Consider the following 24,256-nt stretch of genomic DNA (forward strand, 5'->3'; position numbering starts at 1 on the left):
CAACTCTTCCACATCCTCCAAACTCACATCCAACCCCATGGAACTCCCCAGTGCCACAATAGATTTCACAACTGACATAGGCTCATCAGGGTCAGCCACAAACCCTTCAAAATCCCTCTTGTGGACACAATCTGGCCACAATTTTCTCCAAGCAACAACAGCTTCCTTGATTTCCTTTTTCTTTGCCACGATGGAAGATATGGGTGTATGGGGTCTGTTATACATTCTGGCCAGTTCGGCCACACGTATGCCACTTTCATATTGTTCAATGATGTTTATCTTAAATTCAATCGTATTTCTCACCATCTTTACCAAAGGCTTGGCACTAGGAGCTTTCTTTGGAGCCATGGTAGCTTATTCAGCACTTGCAAGCACTAAAATGAATGGAATATTATGAAATATTTCGTATGAACAAGTGAGGGGACCGTCGCTCACTGGTAAACAATGGCATACTGGCTGGGAAGGGAGGCCGAGGCGGCTCAGAGCCGTGAGTACGTGTCCAGGATGAACGACGATTAGCAAGTCAACCGACCATTTGCGAGCCAATGTTTGGACGAAAATAACGCGATGATTTCTGAAAAGGACGACTATCGAGCCCGACGATTATCGAGGGGCCACTGTACATAAATTTTTAAGATTTCTTCATCTACGAATTCTGGACTACAAATACGCAAAGCTCTCAAAAACACTGATGAGAATACCGACAGTTTAGCCTTTATCTTGATGTGAATAATAAGAGTGTACATAGGAACATTTGTTGGTTGTCTGTAAATTTTAAATTTAAAATCATTGTTACCCTTAATAATTAACACATCTAGGAAAGGCAATGAGTTATTTTCTTCAAACTCAACAGTGAAATTTATAGAATGAGTTAAACTATTTAATTTAACAAGGAAATGGTTTATATCTATATTTTTAGGCATAAGACACAACTGTTGGAGAAATTTCTAACTCTAATGTTAAAGCAACATCGATTTAGTAGATAAATTAAGAACCTTGACTGATTTAAATTTCAATATACAGTGGACCCTCGAGTTTCGTAAGCCTCTCGCTTCATAAATTTCACCTTTTGACAACTTTTTTCGTCAAAATATAGCCTCGTGGTTCATAATTTACCTTGCCATTCATCGGTCATCCAGAATGCATACTAGCAACCTCCCAGCATCTGCGCCACACAAAGGTGTGCCACACACCATTCCCAGGAAGTGTGGCATTGTTTATTGGCAAGTGACCATCACCCCACTCATTCATAAGATACATTTCATAATATTCCATTCTTTCTGTGCTTGCATCTGTTAAATAAGCCACCATGGGCCCAAAGAAAGCTGGTAAAGAGTGTGAGAAACACAATAGAATTCAAGAAAGAAATCATTGCAAAATATGAAAGTGGCATGCATGTGGCCCATCTTGCCAGGATGTATGGGAAGCCCTATACAACCATCACTTCCATTATGGCAAAGAAAAAGGAAATCAAGGAAGCTGTTCATCACAAATACTCGAAGATGTTGAGAATTTGTTGTTGGTGTGGATCAACCAAAAACAGTTAGCAGGAGATAGTGTTATGCAGTCGATAATTTGTGAAAAGGCAAGGCAGTTGCATGCCGATCTCATAAAGAAAATGCCTGGAACGAGTGCTGATGTTAGTGAATTTAAAGGCCAGCAAAGGCTGGTTTGAAAGATTTAAGAAGCATAGTGGCATACACAGTGTGGTAAGGCATGGTGAGGCTGCAAGTTCTGACAAATGTGTGGCTGAAAAATTTGAGCAGGAATTCAAGGACTATGTAGAGGCTGAAGGATTCGTCCCCCAACAAGTGTTCAAATGTGACCAAACAGGCCTCTTTAGGAAGAAAATGCCAAAGAGGACCTACATTACACAGGAAGAAATGGCACTGCCAGGACACAAGCCTATGAAAGACAAGCTAACTATCATGTTCTGTGGTAATGCTAGTGGGGATTTCAAAGTGAAGCCTTTACTTGTGTATCACTCTGAAAATCCCAGAGTGTTCAAGAAACAAAGTGTCACCAAGAGTAAATTGTGTGTGATGTGGAGGGCAAACAGTAAGGCATGGGTCATAGAGGGAAATTTTCCTTGAATGGTTCAATGAGGTGTTTAGCTAAAGTGTGAAGAAATACCTCCTGGAAAATAAATTGCCACTCGAGTGCCTCCTGGTAATGGACGATGTTCCTGCTCATCCTCCAGACTTGGATGACCAAATGGTGGAGGAATTTAGATTCATCACAGTGAAGTTCTGCCCCCTAATACCACTCCTCTCATCCAGCCCATGGACCAGCAGATCATTTCAAATTTCAAAAAGCTCTACACCAAAGCAATGTTTCAAAGGTGCTTTGATGTGATCTCACTCAATTGACCCTAAGAAAGTTCTGGAAAGATCACTTTAATATCCTCCACTGCATAGACCTTATAGATAAGGCTTGGCAGGGAGTGACTTCCAGGACTTTGAACTCTGCTTGGAGAAAATTCTGGCCAGATTGTGTCCTTGACAAAGATTTTGAAGGGTTTGAGGCTGATCCTGACAACCCTATGCCATTTGTGGAATCTATTGTGGCATTGGGAAATTCCATGAGGTTGGATGTGACTGGCCAGGATGTGGAAGAGTTGGTGGAGGACCACAGTGAAGAGCTAACCACTGAAGAGCTGCAAGACCTTCATCTGCAACAGCAACAGACCACGGCTCAGGAAATTGCTGCAGGGGAGGAGGAAGAGAGATGGAAGAAGATGCTGTCTTCAAAGATTAAGGACATTTGTGTAAAGTGGAGTGAGGTGCAAAAGTTTGTGGAGGAACATCACCCTGACAAAGCTGTTGCAAGCTGTGTCAGCAACATGTACAATGACAATGTCTTGTCCCATTTTAGGCAAATTTTAAAGAGACACCAGAAACAAGAGCTCTCTGGAACAATTTTTAGAGCGACAGGGGTCCAGTGACTCTCCAGCTGGTCCTAGTGGCATTAAAAAACAAAGAAGGGAAGTAACCTCAGATAAGCACTTGGTACCTAAAGTCTTTATGGAAGGGGATTCTCCTTCCAAACACTAGTGTAACTTCCCCATCCTCTCCCCTCCTCCTGTCTTCCATACACCAACAAGAGTTTTCAATAAAGGTAAGTGTAATATTATTGTTTTATACTTGATATCTCATTGTTTTCTGTATGTAAATCTATATTTAATGAAAAAAAAATTTGTTAATACTTTTGGGTGTCTAGAACAGATTAATTAGATTTACATTATTTCTTATGGAGAAAATGGTTTTGCCATTCGTAAATTTCGCCTTTGTCAGACTCTCTGGAATGGATTAATTACGAAATTCGAGCATCCACTGTAGTTAGTTTTGATGTTACTTGCTTGTTTACAAAAGTTCCAGTTGATGATTTATAAAGTTTCTTATCTGAAGAACTTGTTAATTACGATTTACCACTGCCAGTTCCTAGTATCATTAAACTTTGTATGAAGAGTTTTTGGTAAAACTTTTGATAAAAAATTCCCCCCAAAATGCTGATGGGTGTCTCTACAAAATTCCTTGTAAAATATGTGATAAAGTTTGTTACAGTCAAACTGGTAAGTCTTGAATTAAGATTAAAACAACATAAATATAGCATTAGAAGTGGACAAGATTCTAATGCTCTATTTATTCATCTGAGAGATTTTAACCATTTGATTTTCAGAAGGCTGAGAAAGTTGTATCAAGCAAGTCTACAATCAAGAGAAATATAATAGAATTATGTTTCATAAAAAGCAGTTTTGAAAATACTATATTTTTTGGTTTATATAGACAAACTATGATCAATTTCTATAGCATTAAGTACTCTGTAAGCTATTAATTTAGTCTGCCCATAATGCCATGGCATGATAATGGCTCTCTTTGCACTGCAACTCATTACTGTAAGTACATAATCAAAATATAAATTTGCGAAGAAATAAAAATTGTACTGTATTGTATTGTAATAAAATTTGCGAAGAATTTAATGATACGTTAGGCAAGTAGAAAAGCTTAATGCTTGGGTAGAGTATCAGTTGTGTTTCACAGTTGGGTGTTGTGACATGACTATGAAGTGTTGGGTGTTGTGACATGACTGTGAGGTGTAGTCTTGCCATAAGCCTTCCTGTTGGTGATATATTTTTAGAGTTGCTTGATAATGTGAGAAGTCATGAAAGCACTTGGAATTTTACTATTTTTTTCACAGTGGTTGTTCTGTATGTATGTGTGTGTGTACATAATATATATATATATATATATATATATATATATATATATATATATATATATATATATATATATATACATGTATATATATATATATATATATATATATATATATATATATATATATATATATATATATATATATATATATATATATATATATATATATATATATATATATATATATATACACACAGTGGACCCCCGGTTAACGATATTTTTTCACTCCAGAAGTATGTTCAGGTGCCAGTACTGACCGAATTTGTTCCCATAAGAAATATTGTGAAGTAGATTAGTCCATTTCAGACCCCCAAACATACACGTACAAACGCACTTACATAAATACACTTACATAATTGGTCGCATTCGGAGGCGATCGTTATACGGGGGTCCACTGTATGTATGTATATGTATGTATGTATGTATGTATGTATGTATGTATGTATGTATATATATATATATATATATATATATATATATATATATATATATATATATATATATTAAAATGCATGCAAAACAACCACTGTGAAAGAGTAGTGAAATTCCAAGCGCTTTCGTGACTACTCACATTGTCAAGGAACTATAGTTCCTTGACAATGTGAGTAGTCACGAAAGCGCTTGGAATTTCACTACTCTTTCACAGGGGTTGTTTTGCAACCATACATATATATACATGTATGTATGTATATATATATATATATATATATATATATATATATATATATATATATATATATATATATATATATATATATGTATGCAACATATATATATATATATATATATATATATATATAAATGTATATATATATATATATATATATATATATATATATATATATATATATATATATAAATGTATATATATATATATATATATATATATATATATATATATATATATATATATATATATATATATATAATATATATATGTATGTATGTATGTATGTATGTATGTATGTATGTATGTATGTATGTATGTATGTACAGTACGTATGTATATTTTATTGTAACCACGCACGTGTGACATTAATCAATAAAAGCACTGCGACTAGCTGAGGATTCGAACCCATGTTGTTTTGGTCCACCGCATGGTGAGTGAAAATCACACATGACACTCTAAGCTACGGGACCATGCAGCCCAACAAAAATTGCGTGGTCCTGTGGGTTAGAGAATCATGTGTGGTTTTCGCTCACCATGAGGCAGGCTAAAATGACATGGGTTTGAATCCTCGGCTAGTCGAAGTATTGTTATATATGTATATATGTATATATGTATATATGTATATATGTGACTGTGAAACAAAAACCTGTAATTGTTTTGCATGATGGTAGGATTGCTGGTTTCTTTTTCTGTCTCATAAACACGCTAAGATAACAGGGATATCTTGCTACTCCTACTAACACTTTGGTCACACTTCACAGACACGCACATGCATATATATATATACATACATCTAGGTTTTTCTCCTTTTTCTAAATAGCTCTTGTTCTTTTTTATTTCTTCTATTGTCCATGGGGAAGTGGAAAAGAATCTTTCCTCCGTAAGCCATGCGTGTCGTATGAGGCGACTAAAATGCCGGGAGCAATGGGCTAGTAACCCCTTCTCCTGTATACAATTACTAAAAAAGAGAAGAAGAAAAACTTTATAAAACTGGGTTGCTTAAATGTGCGTGGATGTAGTGCGGATGACAAGAAACAGATGATTGCTGATGTTATGAATGAAAAGAAGTTGGATGTCCTGGCCCTAAGCGAAACAAAGCTGAAGGGGGTAGGAGAGTTTCAGTGGGGGGAAATAAATGGGATTAAATCTGGAGTATGTATGTATGTATGTATGTATGTATGTATGTATGTATGTATGTACAGTACGTATGTATATTTTATTGTAACCACGCACGTGTGACATTAATCAATAAAAGCACTGCGACTAGCCGAGGATTCGAACCCATGTTGTTTTGGTCCACCGCATGGTGAGTGAAAATCACACATGACACTCTAAGCTACGGGACCATGCAGCCCAACAAAAATTGCGTGGTCCTGTGGGTTAGAGTATCATGTGTGGTTTTCGCTCACCATGAGGCAGGCTAAAATGACATGGGTTTGAATCCTCGGCTAGTCGAAGTATTGTTATATATGTATATATGTATATATATGTGTGTGTGTGTGTGTGTGTGTGTGTGTGTGTGTGTGTGTGTGTGTGTGTTTAATATATTAGGAGGAGGTGCGGGATTACCAAAACTGTTGTCCAGAGGGCTGAGGAAGGGTTGTTGAGGTGGTTCGGACATGTAGAGAGAATGGAGCGAAACAGAATGACTTCAAGAGTGTATCAGTCTGTAGTGGAAGGAAGGCGGGGTAGGGGTCGGCCAAGGAAGGGTTGGAGGGAGGGGGTAAAGGAGGTTTTGTGTGCGAGGGGCTTGGACTTCCAGCAGGCATGCTTGAGCGTGTTTGATAGGAGTGAATGGAGACAAATGGTTTTTAATACTTGACGTGCTGTTGGAGTGTGAGCAAAGTAACATTTATGAAGGGATTCAGGGAAACCGGCAGGCCGGACTTGAGTCCTGGAGATGGGAAGTACAGTGCCTGCACTCTGAAGGAGGGGTGTTAATGTTGCAGTTTAAAAACTGTAGTGTAAAGCACCCTTCTGGCAAGACAGTGATGGAGTGAATGATGGTGAAAGTTTTTCTTTTTCGGGCCACCCTGCCTTGGTGGGAATCGGCCGGTGTGATAAAAAAAAAAAAAAAAAAAATGTATATATGTGTGTGTGTGTGTGTGTGTGTGTGTGTGTGTGTGTGTGTGTGTGTGTGTGTGTGTGTGTGTGTGTGTGTGTGTGTGTGTGTGTGTGTGTGTGTGTGTGTGTGTGTGTGTATGAGTGTGTGTATATATATAAATAATGTATATATGTATGTATAACATTAAGTAAAGTCAATGTTGTCTTCTACTGATATATGGATAAAAGTACTGTATATAGTACTCATTTATTTTGATGCTCAGTTAGGTTCTGTAAGATGTGAGAAAAGAAAACTAACATATTTTAATGCATATTAATAGGAAAACTTGCAACATGCAAACACTAAAACAGTGCAAAATAATGTTTAAACTCATGTCTATAAAATGTTTAACAAGTTAATGAACTGCAGCAGCAACCAGGAGGCTAGGGTAAGTCCAAGAGACAAACCAAGCCACAGCTGAGACACTCATTGCAACCAAGGGGTCAACACAGCAGTGCTCAACTAAATATACCAGCTGGTGTAGTGCTGTCGTGGAAGGTGGGCCATACTGGCTGGCCACTAGGCCATAGAGGCTATCAGTGGCCAAGCCAGACGGGCCACACCAACTACTGGGATGGGTTGCTTCCCGGGGCATTACCTCTCTCATCCGTATAGCGAGGGTAGCCGGGCTCACGAGCCACAGACCCAGGAGGACCTATGGGGATGACAGAGTTAGATGGGTTGTACAAAGCTAGCCTATAACCCTTTTATTATATGTGGGCAGTGGTGCGATGAGAAATTTGTGTAAATAAATTGCATAAATGTATCTGACGAGTAAATAATTACAACAATCTTTTAAGATTATTTATACACTTTATTTGACCAAGAAAATACTGAAGCCTTAATACAGTATTTCAATGGAGCAAAGAAATAATTATAGTTTCAATCTTCAACAAAACTGAATATTACACTAAACTATGTTCTGTAGCCTTATTTATATAGCTGACCCTTTTATACTCTAATAATACAATAATTATGTTATTATCATAAATTCTCTTCTGCTTACACAGTCTATACTTGGAGAGGGTTCCGGGGGTAAACACCTGTGGCCTGGTCTGTGACCAGGCCTCATTGGGGATCAGGGCCTGATCAACCAGGCTGTTATTGTTGGCTGCATGCAACCTGATGTATGAACCACAGCCCAGCTGGTCAGGTACTGCCTTTAGGTGCCTGTCCAGTGCCTGCTTGAAGACAGCCAGGGGTCTATTGGTAATCCCCTTTATGTATGGTGGGAGGCAGCTGAACAGTCTTGGACCCCTGAACACTTATTGTGTTGTCTCTTATCGTAATAGTGACACCCCTGCTTTCATTGTAGGGATGTTGCATCGTCTGCTGAGCCTTTTGCTTTCATAGAGTGATTTTTGTATGTAAGTTTGGTACTAATCCCTCTAGGATTTTCCAAGTATATATAATCATGTATCTCTCCCGCCTGCATTCTAGGGAGTACAGGTTGAGGAACCTCAAGCATTCTCAGTAATTTAGATGTTTTATTGTAGTTATATGTGCCATGAAGGTTCTCTGTACATTTTCTAGGTCAGCAATTTCACCTGCCTTGGAAGGTGCTGTTAGTGTGCAGCAATATTCCAGTCTTGATAGAACCAGAGACCTGAAGAGTGTCATCATGGGCTTGGCATCCCTAGTTTTGAAGGTTCTTATTATCCATCCAGTTATTTTTCTAGCAGATGACATTGATGCAATGTTATGGTCTTTGAAGGTGAGATCCTCTGACATGATCATTCCCAGGTCTTTTATATTAGTTTTTCACTCTACTGTGTGGTTAGAATTTGTTTCATACTCTAATGCAGTTTTAATTTCCTCACGTTTTCCATATCGGAGTACTGTACAGTGGTACCCCGAGTTTCAGCCATAATTCGTTCCAGAAGGCTGTTCGAGTGCCGTTACCGAACAAATTTGTTTCCATAAGGAATAATGTAAATTAGATTAGTCCGTTTCAGACTCCCAAAAATACACTTAGAAAAGCACTTGCAACAATACACTTACATAATTGTTTGAGTTGGGAGCTGTATGAAACTCGGGGTACCACTGTAATTGAAATTTCTCATCATTAAACTTCATACTGTTTTCTACTGCCCACTTAAAGATTTGGTTGATGTCCACCTGGAGTCTTGCGGTGTCCTCACTGGAGGACACTGTCATGCAAATTCATGTGTCATGTGCAAAGGAAGACATGGCACTGTGGCTTATATCCCTGTCTATGTTAGATATGAGGATGAGGAACAAGATGGGAGCGAGTACTGTGCCTTGTGGAACAGAGCTTTTCACCGTAGCCGCCTCAGACTTTACTCTGTTTACTATTACTCTTTGTGTTCTATTTGTTAGGAAATTATAAAGCCATCTACCAACTTTTCCTGTTATTCCTTTATCACACATTTGTGCACTATTACACCATGGTCACACCTGTCAAAGACTTTTGCAAAGTCTGTGTATATTAAATCTGCATTCTGTTTGTCCTCTAGAGCATCCAGGACCTTGTCATAGTGGTCCAGTAGTTGGGACAAACAGGAGCGACCTGCTCTAAACCCAGGCTGCCCTGGGTTGTGTAACTGATGGGTATCTAGATGGGTGGCGATCTTGTTTCTTAGAACCCTTTCAAAGATTTTTATGATATGGGACGTTAGCGCTATCAGTCCGTAGTTCTTTGCTATTGCTTTACTGCCCTCTTTGTGGAGTGGGGCTGTCTGTTGTTTTTAGCAGCTGTGGGACAACCCCTGTGTCTATGCTCCCTCTCCATAGGATGTTAAAAGTGCGTGATAAGGGCTTCTTGCAGTTCTTGATGAACATGGAGTTCCATGTAATCATCAGTTTGGAACCGTTTATGACACATGCACCATTTGGTCAGTCAAACTACGTAGTACTGTCAGGTCTGACTGTAACCTAAAGGTTGATCATGTAAGCACAGCCTCATCCTTAGCTAGGCATACTTCCTGTCTATGTAATTTTTGTTCTTGTCTCGAAAAATCTTACTACAGAGGAACCTCGACTTACATGTGCACCAAAATACGTGTTTTTTGAGATATGAGCCGTCGCTCAGTCGATTTTTTGCTCTGTGTTACAAGGCAAAAATCCAAGTTACAGGCAGCTTCCCCCTCAACCCTCACACCTCACTTGTATTTATCTATGATATCATGCTTTAATTCCATGGACATCGTTCTCTTTGTCTTCTCAGCACTGTCCTTTGCACTTTCTTTCTTAGGACACATGGTTAGAAAAAAGAGATTTGGCAAAATGACTACAAAAAATGCAAGCAAAACACAAGAGGTAAACAATGCACTCCACCAGTTGGCAGCATTCTGAAGCTCCTCGTTATTATTTTTATTAATTATTATTATTATTATTATTATTTAGGGAACTGAAGCTTGCTCATAATTATTATTATTATTAATATTAATTTAGGAAACTGGAGCACCGATCCAATTCCCTAGATCAAGAGCCCCTCACCAGCATCAAGGTTCCTTGATGCTGGTGAGGGGCTCTTCATCTAGGGAATTGGATCAGTGCTCCAGTTCCCTAAACTAATATTAATAATAATAATATTTACGAATAAACTTCAGTTCCCTAAATTAATAATAATAATAATTATTATTATAATAATAAATGACAGGATGGATAATGAGAACCTTCAAAACTAGGGATGCCAAGCCCATGATGACACTCTTCAGGTCGCTTGTTCTATCAAGGCTGGAATATTGCTGCACATTAACAGCACCTTTAAAGGCAGGTGAAATTGCTGACCTAGAAAATGTACAGAGAACCTTCATGGCAAGCATAACTGAGATAAAACACCTCAATTACTGGGAGCGCTTGAAGTTCCTGAACCTGTACTCCCTGGAATGCAGGCGGGAGAGATTTATTTATTTATTTATGATTTATTTATGATTATATACACCTGGAAAATCCTAGAGGGACTAGTACCAAACTTGCACATGAAAATCACCCCCTACGAAAGCAAAAGACTTGGCAGACAATGCAACATCCCCCCCAATGAAAAGCAGGGGTGTGACTAGCACATTAAGAGACAACATATTACAACCCAGGAGTCCAAATGGCTTGTTATCCTGGGTGTAAAGGGAGCAAAATAAACCCAGCAGAAAACTTTTGACTTATATTATCCTTCACCAATTTAGAACAGAAGTATGTACACTATATACACTATGTACAGTGATAGGTATTAGTGCACTCCACGGTAAGCAAGGCAGAATAGAAGCCACTAGAGAGCAGACTGTGCTTCAACCAGCTCTAGAATGGGAATGACAAGGGCAGACAGGAGAGTGGTACCCACTTAACCTCTGCGATTGCCAAAACCATCTTCTCATTGGCTGGAACCTGGGTACTGGTTGAACGACGGGGCCCCATCGTCAACCCTCAGTCACCTGGTTCGCTGGTTGGGAGAGATAGCCTGTAAATGAGGGTGTGTACATGCGCCGAATAAAGGTTACGTACTCTTTGCATGCCACACAACACAATAAGTGTCAGGGGCCCAAGACTGTTCAACTGCCTCCCAGCATACATAAGGGGAATTACCAATAGACACCTGGCCGTCTTCAAGCTGGCACTGGACAAGCACCTAAAGTCAGCACCTGACCAACCAGGCTGTGGTTCGTACACTGGATTGCATGCAGCCAGCAGTAACAGCCTGGTTGATCAGGCCCTGATCCACCATGAGGCCTGCTCACAGACTGGGTCACAGGGGCATTGACCCTCGGAACTCTCTCCAGGTAAACTCCAGGTATAATAATAATAATAATAATAATAATAATAATAATAATAATAATAATAATAATAATAATAATAATATTAATAATAATGAGGAGCTTCAGAATGCTGCCAACTGGTGCAGTGCACTGTTTACCTCACTGTGGAAGCATTTCTCTCGTGTTTTGCTTGCATTTTGTGTAGTTATTTTGCCAAATTTCTTTTTTTCTAACCATGGGTCCTAAGAAAACAAGTGCTAAGGACAGTGCTGAGAAGAAAAAGAGGATGATGTCCATGGAATTAAAGCATGATATCACAGATAAACACAAGCAAGGTATGAGGTGTGCGAGTTGTTTGTGAGGCAGTAAGAGCGTAGTACATATACTTCTACTACACTGGTACTGCCTCACAATAAGCATTAAAAGTGTAGCAATTAAGTTCAGTGATAAAGTGTAGCAAGTAGCCTATCTTCCACCCTCCACGTACGTACACTTTATAAAACCAGTTTATTTCTTTACATTCTCTATTATGTTTTATTTTTATGTAATATTTCTTATTTATAAATATACTGTTTCAGTGTTTTCCTTATGAAACTAGTGATCTAGTGCAGTCAGCCTCACAAACACTCCATTTTCAGAAGGGAAAGAATGGGAAGATATGGTCAGTGAGACAGCGTCACTGGCAGTCACCACTCATCACATAATGACATACGTATTTATGTGTTATTTTATTCATTCTAGGGTATGTATCATGTTTCTATTTTATTTATATTGTTTATTATGTCATATAAGATCAATTATGATAGATAAATAAGCCATAGAGTTGATATTAGCGTTATACTGAAGCATTTTGTCGTGCCTCCCGAGAGCAGGAATTCCTCTGGAACGGATCAATAGCATTTCATTTAATTTAAATGAGGAAAACTGATTAGATATATGAGAAAATTAAGTTACGAGCTAGGTCATGGAATGGACTAAATTCGTAAGTTGAGGTTCCAAATTCAATGTTATGGAAAACAATTTTTTCTTTCTCTCTTATTCTATATAAAATCTTTGAGATTTATCTCATAGAAATTCTGAATTTTTCTGCTGAGAAAATATTCTGAATTTTGGATATCATTCCAAATTCAAAATTTTGAGAAAGTTTCTTTTTGTATGCAGAGCATTCAAAATTAGAGATATTTCTTGTAATGAAATTTAAAAATCTTGCTCTTATTTTAAAAGTGATAAATTTTCAAAATTATTTTGAAATGACAACTTACAGATGGAAGGAAATGTAAAGAACATCATAGCAAACAAAGAAGTAAAAAATCCCAAAACTGGATGCCTATCAATAAACTCACATTAATATAAAAAATATACCTTATTTATTTGGAATCAAAACAAGAAATCATAAAAATTCAAATAATTAATATACAGTTACAGAGAGAATAAACTTGTCAGGGTATTGCACGAGGTAAAAAGTGAAGGGAACGTATGGAGGCAGATGACAAAGAAAGAACTGCTGAGGAAATATTGGAGGAGCTCAGACAGAAGGGAGGCAGACAGGAAAGGAGGATGAAGAAGAAGCTGGAAATAACACTGCAATAGTTGTGTGTGCAGTTCCATGCTACTGCTAAAACTGCAGACATTTTCACTGAAATGGATCTTGACACATCTGGAAGAAATGCTCTGAAATGAGGTGTAATGTAGTTGATGCCTTACTCTCAGCTGCATGAAGTACTGCAGGATAATACTTAGCAGAGATGCATGACAAACTACTTAAGGGCTCTAGTAACAATTCTGCATTGACCTTAGCCTAGGCACCCCTGTCATCCATCTACATTATCCCAAGATTCCCTGCCATCCACCATAACCCAGGAGGGCCACAGCAGCCCCCCCCCCCTATCTATTGATGTCAAACTCATAATGAATCAACAATCAGTGTGACATGCAAAGAGTATGTAACCTTTATTCAGTGCATGTACACACCCTCATTGAAATGCTACTTCCTCAACCAGCAAACCAGGTACTAAGGGTTGGATGATGGGGCCCCATCGTTCGATCAGTACCTAGGTTCAGCCAATGAGAAGGTGGGTCTGGCAATTGTGGAGGTGGCGTGGTCACCACTCACCTGTCCACCCTTGTCATTTCCATTCTAGAGCTGGTTGAGCATGGTTGTCCATTTTGTCTCCAGGCTGTCTTTGCCTTTGATTAACCATGTTGTACACATACATTTCCAACTGTATATAGTGTACATACTCGTAAATACTTACTATCACTCTTGGTGAAGGAAAATATATTTCAAAGTCATTCAGCTGTGTTTGTTCTGCTCCTTGATCCCCTTTACACCCAGGATAACAGGCCTTAGTGTGCCTGGGTTGTAATACAGAGTTTAAAGTAAGATATACAGCATTCACGGTTTGACTTTATTGGGTTATCCTAGATTAACTGTACATACTTTTTAATGTGCCAATAACATCTGTTACCTTCAAGATCAAGATCACTGTAAAATAAATAGCTTATTGTTTTAACTGGATTAAAAAAAAATGTTTGGCACTCTTTTTTTGAGGTGATGTAGAGCATAACCCAATTTTCCCCCTAAGTTGATCACTCCACATGTCACGTTTTTATATAACGCTATGATTTCAGGAGTGTAACCAGTATAATAGGTGGCTGTCTATTGTAAAACGTAGCAATATGGAATTAATGAAAAGGAAGAACTAGACCTAACTAATGCTGAGTTTCCAAAACCACTGGCCAACAATGGTTTCAGTTTGTGCTTAATAACATGTATTTTGAACTAATTTTGGGATGCTGAATTCAAATCTGAACTTCATTTGTTCCAAAACATAGTTTCTGTGAAATAAAACCACACAGTGAATGATTTTACCAAGACAGCCATCATGGAGAAGAGACAGCAGGGAAACCTGATGATAGGTTTGATATAGCCCCACTCCATAAGGGGTGGCAGTCAAGCAACTGCAAAGAATTACAGACCAATAGCACTAACATCATACACCATAAAATTCTTTGAAAGGGTTCTAAGTAACAAAATTGCCAACCACTTGGATACCCAACAACTGCACAACCCAGGGCAGCATGAGTTTAGAGCAGGTCGCTCCTGCTTCTCACAACTACTGGACTGCTATGGCACAGTTTTCGATGCACTGGAGGACAAACAGAATGCAAATGTAGCATACACAGACTTTACAAAAGCCTTCGACAAGTATGATCATGGTGAAATATTTCCTTGGAAAACTCAAGAAAATAAAAATTTGATCGGAGTATAAAACACAGGCCACCAAGCCCATGGCCTGGTGGCAAAGCTCATGCTCATACATTGGGCGTGTTTCCTTACACCGGTTATCCATGTTCACCCATCAGTAAAAATGGGTACCTGGGTGTTAGACTACTAGTGTGGGCCATGTCCCAGGACAAAACTGATCTAATTTGCTCAAAATGCTCCGCATAACAAGCAGCTTTTGATATAGTAGTATGTCAATGATATCAGCTAGGACTGTATACCTTGTACATCACTTGTAGAAGTAAAGATATTATTATTATTATAGAGGAAAAAACTAATGTGAAGGGCTTGGAAGTGATAATGTCAGAAAATCTTATGTTTAAAGATCACAACAATGTCTCTATCACATCTGCTAGGATTATTATTATTATTATTAGAACATATATACACTGCAATAGAGAAAAAAGAAGTCCCACTGGGGATCTTCATTGACTTACATAAAGCTTTTGATACAGTTGACCACGACTTGCTCCACGTAAAATTGTCACACTATGGTATTAGAGGGCACTCCCTCAACTACCTCAAGTCATACCTCAGCAACAGAAGCCAATATGTGTACACAAATGGGGCAAACTCTTCCGCACAACCAATTACAGTTGGTGTCCCACAGGGAAGTGTCCTTGGCCCTCTTCTCTTTCTCCTATACATAAATGACCTACCAAATGCTTCGCAATTACTCAAACCCACACTATTTGCAGATGACACTACATACGTCTTCTCTCACCCGAGCCCAGTCATGCTAGCCAATACTGTAAATACCGAATTACAGAAAATATCTACCTGGATGAGGACTAACAAACTTACACTAAACATTGACAAAACCTACTTCATTCAGTTTGGTAACAGAGCTACAGATGTCCCTCTTAACATAATGATAAACGGATCACCTATCACAAAGCTAACAGAGGGAAAATTCTTAGGAATCCACCTTGATAATAGACTCAAATTTCATACACATATACAGCAAATTTCTAAGAAAATTTCCAAGACCGTAGGCATACTATCGAAGATACAGTACTATGTTCCACAGTCTGCCCTCCTGGCCCTATATCACTCTCTTATTTACCCCTATCTCACCTATGGAATTTGTGCATGGGGCTCAACAACAATTAACCATCTCAGACCACTAATTACCCAACAAAAGGCTGCAGTCAGAATGATAACAAATTCCCACTACAGGCAGCACACTCCACCAATATTCAAAACACTAAACCTACTCACCATACAAAACATCCATACTTATTACTGCACCTATTACATACATAGAACACTTAACTCTGATATTAACCCTCCCCTCAAACATCTCCTTGCCAACCTCAACAGAACACATGACCATAACACAAGGCACAGATCACTCTTTGATGTTCCTCGTGTCCATCTCACACTATGCAAAAACTCAATGCACATAAAAGGCCCTAAAATCTGGAATTCATTACCTGTAAATATAAAAGAAACACTACCTGTTTATAAATTCAAGTCTCTTCTCAAAGATCACTTACTCACCCAAAACCAAATAAATACTGAATAACTGAACCTTATAAATTGTATATCTTAAATGTTTCTCACAATTATATTACATAAATGTTAAACCTAAGACCCAATCTAACTTTGTTATTTTTTAAATACACTACCTAACAGAATACTCCATTCTACTAAATGTACAGCAATGCATGCAACCATATGACCTGTCTTTGTAATACTCATTTGTGCTTTATAGTTATCTGTTTACAATAATCTTTTATCACTGATTACATCATTGCTTAGTTAATCTTAAGTTAATTTTAAGCCAGCCCGTAATGCTATGCATACAAGTGGCTTTGGCATGCTGCTCCTACCTGTATTTTTTTGTACCTCTGTATGTATGTTCAAATTATTAAAATAAATTATTATAATCAAAGAGAGTGCTAAACCGACAAGGGTCATACAGCGCTGTGGGGCAGAAAATAGTGCTGGAGCTATAAACAGCTAGGTGGAGAGGGGATCAGAGGTGAGGGGAGAAAAGGGCTGGAAGGGATGCTAAGGGCTGTGTGTCAAAGTTTGTATGGTAAAGCAGTTGCTGACAAAAAGTCAAAAAGTGATTGTAAGTCAAAGGCAGGGCCATCTGCAAGAAGGGAAGATAAGGTAGAGCAGTGGCGTCGTTGGAGGTAAATCCTGCGAGCTCGCTGGTAAACTGGGCAACTGACAAGAAAATGAAGAACCAAAACAGGAACCCGACAAACCTCACAGAGAGGAATAGGGTTTTGTTCCATGAGATACCCATGGGTAAGGCGAGTATGGCCAATGCAGAGCTGGGAGAGCACAGTCTCCTGAGTATAGTAACGGTGGTAAGAAGATGGCCACAGACTTAAAATCAGTTTAATAGAATGCAATTTGTTATGGTGCATGCCTGACCACCGTTGTTGCCAATGGCTTTGAAGATGGGCCGAGAAGACTGGAAAATAATCTCTGAACAGAATACGTATGTACCTCTATAGGAAACCAGAAGATCATGCACTGCTGACCGCACAGCAGCATCTGCTTGTTCATTGCCCTGCACATCAACTTGTCCAGGGACCCAACAGAAAATGATGTCTTTGCTTTTGCTAGCCACATGGTGCAACTGTAGTTGCATATGAAAGACTAATGGATGAGGGGAATCAAATTGTTTAACCCATTCAGGGTTTCCGGCGTACTAGTATGGCTTATGCACAAGGGTTATTAACGTACTAGTATGCCTAAATTCTAGTGCCTTCAAATCTAGCAAGAGAAAGCTGGTAGGCCTACGTATGAAAGAATGGGTCTATGTGGTCAGTGTGCACAGTATAAAAAAAATCCTTCAGCCCACAGTGTGTAATGAGAAAAAGAAAACTTTGACCGTGTTTTTGGTTTAAAACAGTGACTTTGCACTGTATTTTCATATGCTATTTATGGTTGTATTCTAGTTTTCCTGGTCTCATTTTATAGAATGGAAGACATATTACACAAATTGAGATGATTTTTGATTGGTTTCACAATGAAAAGTACCTTTAAATTGAGCTCAAAGTAGCAGAAATGTTCAGTTCTTGCCAAAGTTCAAAAGTAAACAAATCATGCCACGCATCCAATACACGTCAACTGGTAAGTCTAATATTCTTTCACAAGTGCGCTGATATTATTTATACCATTTCTACACCAATGCAGTAGTCTGCATAACAGTAAATCTTCTATTTTTTGTGAGAATAAAAATTCAAAGTGGAAAGCAAAAGAAATGTAAGAGGGGCCTGGGGACGTGACTAATGAACAGAGGAAATGTTATTTTAGTGCTAGGAATGTCTGTCTTGTTTATTCTGGACCCTATTTGGAAATTGGCATCTTTTGAAAAATTTGAGTGAAATTGGCAAAATTACTAATTTCTGACCACTTTATTGGATAGTTGAAATCGGTAAATGGTTGGTTTCTTGTACACATTCGAAAGAAAAAATGGAGTTCTAGCAAAATAGTTATGATTTTTGTTGACTAGTACACTGGAACTGGCCGAAAATATGGCTCAAAATGGGCAAAACTGCCGATATGTAAACATCGTCGACACCGCTAACTTTGCGAGAGCATAATTCCGTAAGTTTTCCATCAAATTTCATACTTTTGGTGTCATTATGATTGGGAAAAGATTCTCTATCTTTTCATAAGAAAAAAAATTTAGTTTTTTCCGGTAAATTTTCAACCCTGAGAACAAGTTTAGGGGAGGGCCTCTTAACCCTGAAAGGTTTAATGGCTTGTAAAGAACTGAGGGGATTTGAAATGATCACAAATGTCGAAGGAGACATATACACAATACAAAAAAGCGCTATTAGGATGGCATACAACTTGGCAGTAAAAATACTAGCAGAGTCTAACAAATGACCTCGGACAACATTGACAGGAAATACTGCTGTGAACCCAACACCGTCAGAAGATTTAGAACCATCTGTATAAACAACAATGGCATAAGCACGTGACCGGAAGGAGAGTTTTGGCACACAGTAGTAGGGGAGAACAGACACGAACCATTGAAACTTCCCAAGGAGGAAGGGAAAAGGCAGACGCTAAATGAACATACAAGGGAGGCAACTAGAGAAAAGATCAGAGTGAGTGAAGACGAAGAGAAAACGGTCAGCGTAGGCAAGGGCGCTAAACAAACAATGGGCCTCTACTAACGTCTGAGACTAACCTATATTTAGAAGAAACACGAAGGTCACGAGCGTGGACAAAGTAACGAAGACAATGAGCATCACAATGATCAGCTAAGGAATGAACATTTGCCTCTGCATAGAGGCTCTCAACAGGAGATGAACGAAAAGCACCAAGGCATAAACACAGACCTTGATAATGAAAGGGATCTAACTTGGAGTTGTAGAAGCTGCAGAACAGACTTGGTCACCATAATCCAGCTTGGACAAGACTAGAGTGGAATGCAAACGGAGGAGAGTCTGGCGATCTGTTCCCCATGAATGATGCGCAAGAATTTTAAGTTCAGCCGACCATGGCTAGCTGCCTTCAGAGAGGAAATGTAAGGTTTTTGTGTCAACTGGCGATCAAAGAGAAGGCCAAGAAACTTGACCGTATCACATTCTGGAGTACATGAGGCATGTAAATACAATGGAATATCTGGGATAAGAGGACATCTAGTGAAGGTAATGAAGTGGGTTTTCACACTAGAAAATTTAAAGCCACGAGAAGTGGTCCAATGGGAAATTAGGTCAATTGCATCCTGAAGGGAGGCTACTACCAGGCGACAGTCAGCATCTGAGTAAGCTATAGCAAAGTCATCCACATAAAGTGACGACCAAATATGCACTGGAAGAACAGAAGGTAAGTCACTGATAGCTAAGAGAAACAGGGTAGTGCTAAGGACACAACCTTGTGGGGCTCCTTAGACTTCAACAAAGTCTGAGGAAAGCGAGGCGCCAACGCAGACACAAAAGTGTCTGTCAGATAAGAAAGCAGCAAGGAAGGTTGGTAGATTACCATGGAGGCCTAAGGAGTGGGCTTGGGTGAAAATGTTATACCTCCAAGTGGAGTAGTATGCCTTCTCAAGATCAAAAAAGACTACTAGGATGGGGTGTTTGTTAGTTAGTTAGTTAGTTTAATATGTTTATTATGCACCCCATACCCATCCTGTGGGCAGCAGTCAAAAGATTACAGAGGTACATAATTGGTCCAGGGACTGGGCCTCAAAGTTTTGATAGCTGAGCAAGTTACAGAGGTAATGAATTCACAATTTACAAAGGTAATGAACTCACAATTTACAAAGGTAATGAACTCCAGGTAGGCCTAGTCACAATCATGACAAGTTACAAAGGTATTTACAGATTACAGAGGTACACAATGGGTCCAGGGACTTGTTAGCAAAGGCATATCACACATATGTATCTAAGTGGAGCAAGGGGTTTAAAGTAGAGCAGCCCTTGCAGAAGCCATATTGGTGAGGGGAAAGATTACTGTGAGTCTCCAAGAACCACATCAAACGTCTATTCACCAATCGTTCCATCCCCTTGCAGACTACACTGGTCAGGGGAATGGGATGATAGTGAGAGGTATCAAGCCCCGAGGTGCCTGATTTGTGAAACGGTAGTACAATGGCAGATTTCCATTGTTGAAGGAGAACCCCTTGCATCCAAATAAGATCGAAAAGATGCAAAAGGATTGTAAGGGCCATAGAATGCAGATGTTGTAGCATACTGATATGAATATCATCAGGTCCAGCTGCCGATGACTGGCAAGTGGAAAGCGTGGACTCTAGCTCTAGGAGAGTGAACGGTACGTTAAACGACTCCATTCCATCAGAGGAGAAATCCAAGGGCAATTGCTCCTTGGTAGACTTAGACACAAGAAATGGGGGACAAAGGTGAAGCCCTTGGGAGACACGGACAAGATAGTTCCCAATTTCCATGGCAACATCAAGAAGTTCCGCAGACGCTAACACCAGCAACCTGCAAAACGGGAGCTAGGTCTGGAGTGTACTTGCCACACAACTTCTGCACCTTCAAATCAAATCAAATCCAAGTTTATTCTCTATAAGGATTACAACTGCACACATAGGGGAAGATGAGGTAATGGTAGACACGAAGTCTTGCCAACACGTGAGTTTAGCATCGCGTATGACACGGCGAGCAACTGCCCTTGCTCGCTTAAAATCCAAAAGGCGATCTGAGGTCCTATTATATCTATAACAGCCCCATGCATCATGTTTCAAATGCACCAAGGCACGCATGTCTGCGAATGCCTGCCTGAGGTTTGAGGAATAGAACATGACACCACAGTCAAAACTAAGGTCAAAAACAGGTGCACCAGTTCATCAGTAGAGGACAAAAGAGGGTCCCCACAAAAGGTGGTAAGATGAGAGTATAAGTCCCAATTCGCTCATGCAAATTGCCGAGGGCTATGAGGCAGTTGGGAATACAAAGTAGAAGTAAGAAGAATAGGAAAGTGATCACTGTTGTGTAAATCTGAGAGAAGAGACCAAGCGTAATCAAGTGCAACTGATGAGGAACAGATAGAAAGATCAATGCAAGAGAGAGACTGAGTGCGAGAGTCAAAATGGGTAGGAGCACCCGTATTTATAACATGGAGAGAATGAGAAGCGAGAAAAGTCTCCAACTTATCACCACAAGTCACAGTGCGACCCTCTCCACAGATGATGGTGAGCGTTAAAATCACCTAACAACAAGATGGGCAGCGGTAGAGAAGAGATAAAAAATGCACTATCCAAGATACAGAATGCACGGGAGGGAGAAAGATATAGAGAGCAAACTGTATACCATCTGTGTAAATAAATATGAGCTGCAGTATAATGCAGCAGAAAATGAACAAAAACTTGTTGATACAGTATACCAATGTGCACAAGAAGTGCACTTTCATTAAATGATTAATCAGGAAAGGGATCAGAAGAATGTAACAGCACACAGCCCGAAACGGAATGAATAACAGCTGAACGAATTTTGGGCTCTTGTAACCTGACACATAGTACAGTGGACCCCCGGTTAATGATATTTTTTCATTCCAGAAGTATGTTCAGGTGCCAGTACTGACTGAATTTGTTCCCATAAGGAATATTGTGAAGTAGATTAGTCCATTTCAGACCCCCAAACATACACGTACAAACGCACTTACATAAATACACTTACATAATTGGTCGCATTGGGAGGTGATCGTTATGCGGGGGTCCACTGTATTAGGGAAAACTGGGGGAGCAACACTTGGAGCTCTCCCTGATTACCCCTGAGGCCACGAATATTCCATTGTAAATAAGACATTATTTACAAAGACAGGTATGCTAACAATAAGAAGTGAAAAAATCTATGGGTTACTAGGGTCAGTGAAGTCAATGTGTGCGTGCAACGGTAAGCGTGTAAGCAAGGAGGAATCAAAATGCTGTGAAGGAAAAGATTGTTAAGAGGGTCATGAAAAAGAAGGGGTAGAAGGAGGCGCATCAGTGTCCATCGAGGGTTTCGTCTCCTCAATATAGTTGGAGATAGTGTCAAGTGTCTCAGCAGATAAGGAAGATGCTGCTACCATGATTTCGGAGACAGGTAAGATAGAGCAAATAGAGATTGGGGAGGCTATGGAGGGAACCAAAGAGGTCTCAGAAGGGCAGGGAGTATAAACCTGGAGAGATGCACTGGCGGGGGCAGAAGAGTCCTGCAGTGGAACAGAAGAGGAAGGAGGTTGGAAGGTAACTAGGGAAGAAGACTGGGGGGAACAGGAGAAGAGGGGACTACACGAGGGAAGGGGTGAACTTCCACCTTTGTGTGAGAGTTAGAAAGGGGGTGAGAACTAGGCACTGTGGTAGAAGATAGATTCAACTTCACAGGTGATAGGCAAGAAGAAGGTGTAGGCTTGCGAGGTCTTGTAGACTAAGAAACTAATGAGTGAGATGAAAACCCTATCAGAAATACAGTGGACCCCCGGTTAACGATATTTTTTCACTCCAGAAGTATGTTCAGGTGCCAGTACTGACCGAATTTGTTCCCATAAGAAATATTGTGAAGTAGATTAGTCCATTTCAGACCCCCAAACATACACGTACAAACGCACTTACATAAATACACTTACATAATTGGTCGCATTCGGAGGTAATCGTTATGCGGGGGTCCACTGTACTAGGAACAAAAAATGTAACACGAAATAGCAAAATTGAATTAACAAAACCAGATGAACCCCAATTCCCACCTACTGAAACAGCAAACAGACTCAATGATTTCTTCTCCCCTATAGGAAAAAACCTTGCCAATAAAATCCCAAGCTCACATACCCCACCCAATGACTACCTCACTGGCAACTACCCGAGCACACTATTCCTAGCTCCAACTAACCCAACTGAAGTCTCCCTTATTATCAACAAACTAAAAAAAAGACAGGAGATTTAAATACCTTACCACCCATTATATACAAAAAAGTGTCACAGGTGCTATCACCAATCATTGCAACACTCTTTAACAAATCCAGTGAATCCTCTACCTTTCCTACAGTTCTCAAAATAGCAAGGGTCACCCCGATCCATAAAGGAGGAGACCACACAGACTTGAATAACTATAGGCCAATATCCAACTTACACCCTCTCTCTAAAATCTTTGAAAAAATAATCCATAAGTGTATCTATTCCTACCTCATCTCCCACAACATACTCAACCCCTGTCAATTTGGGTTCAGGCCTAATAAAAATACTAATGATGCCATTATCCACATGCTAGAACATATTTATACAGCAACAGAGAAAAAAGAAGTCCCACTGAGGATCTTCATTGACTTATGTAAAGCTTTCGATACAGTTGACCACGACTTGCTCCACATAAAATTGTCGCACTATGGTATAAGAGGGCACTCCCTCAACTACCTAAAGCCATACCTCAGCAACAGAAGCCAATATTTGTACACAAATGGGGCAAACTCTTCCGCACAGCCAATTACAGTTGGTGTCCCACAGGGAAGTGTCCTAGGCCCTCTTCTCTTTCTCATATACATAAATGACCTACCAAATGCATCGCAACTACTCAAACCCACACTATTTGCAGATGACACTACATACGTCTACTCTCACCCGAGCCCAGTCGAATTGCAGAAAATATCAACCTGGATGAGGACCAACAAACTTACTCTAAACAGTGACAAAACCTACTACATTCAGTTTGGTAACAGAGCTACAGATGTGTCTCTAAACATAATGATAAATGGATCACCTATCACAAAACTCACAGAGGGAAAATTCTTAGGAATCCACCTTGATAATAGACTCAAATTTCAAACACATATACAACAAATTTCCCCAAAAAT

The 24,256-nt window shown here is 39.5% G+C and overlaps 1 protein-coding gene across 8 annotated transcripts in view; it reads right to left on the reverse strand.

The window, feature by feature from the left end:
• Ca-beta (Calcium channel protein beta subunit) overlaps positions 1 to 24,256 on the reverse strand; it is a 485,913-nt gene that overhangs the window by 16,751 nt on the left and 444,906 nt on the right. For 5 of the 8 annotated variants that reach the window (XM_070083354.1, XM_070083358.1, XM_070083357.1 and 2 more), the window contains one exon: positions 7,590 to 7,646. The exons of 1 other annotated variant lie outside the window; for it this stretch is intronic. In XM_070083354.1, coding sequence (XP_069939455.1) covers positions 7,590 to 7,646 — 57 coding nt within the window. Of the gene's footprint in view, positions 1 to 7,463; positions 7,647 to 24,256 lie in introns of all 8 variants that reach the window. 2 more of the 8 variants (XR_011391785.1, XR_011391784.1) reach the window with 1 other exon arrangement.

Source organism: Cherax quadricarinatus, chromosome 9 (genome assembly GCF_038502225.1).
Source record: "Cherax quadricarinatus isolate ZL_2023a chromosome 9, ASM3850222v1, whole genome shotgun sequence".
In the NCBI taxonomy this organism is placed as follows: Eukaryota; Metazoa; Arthropoda; class Malacostraca; order Decapoda; family Parastacidae; genus Cherax; species Cherax quadricarinatus.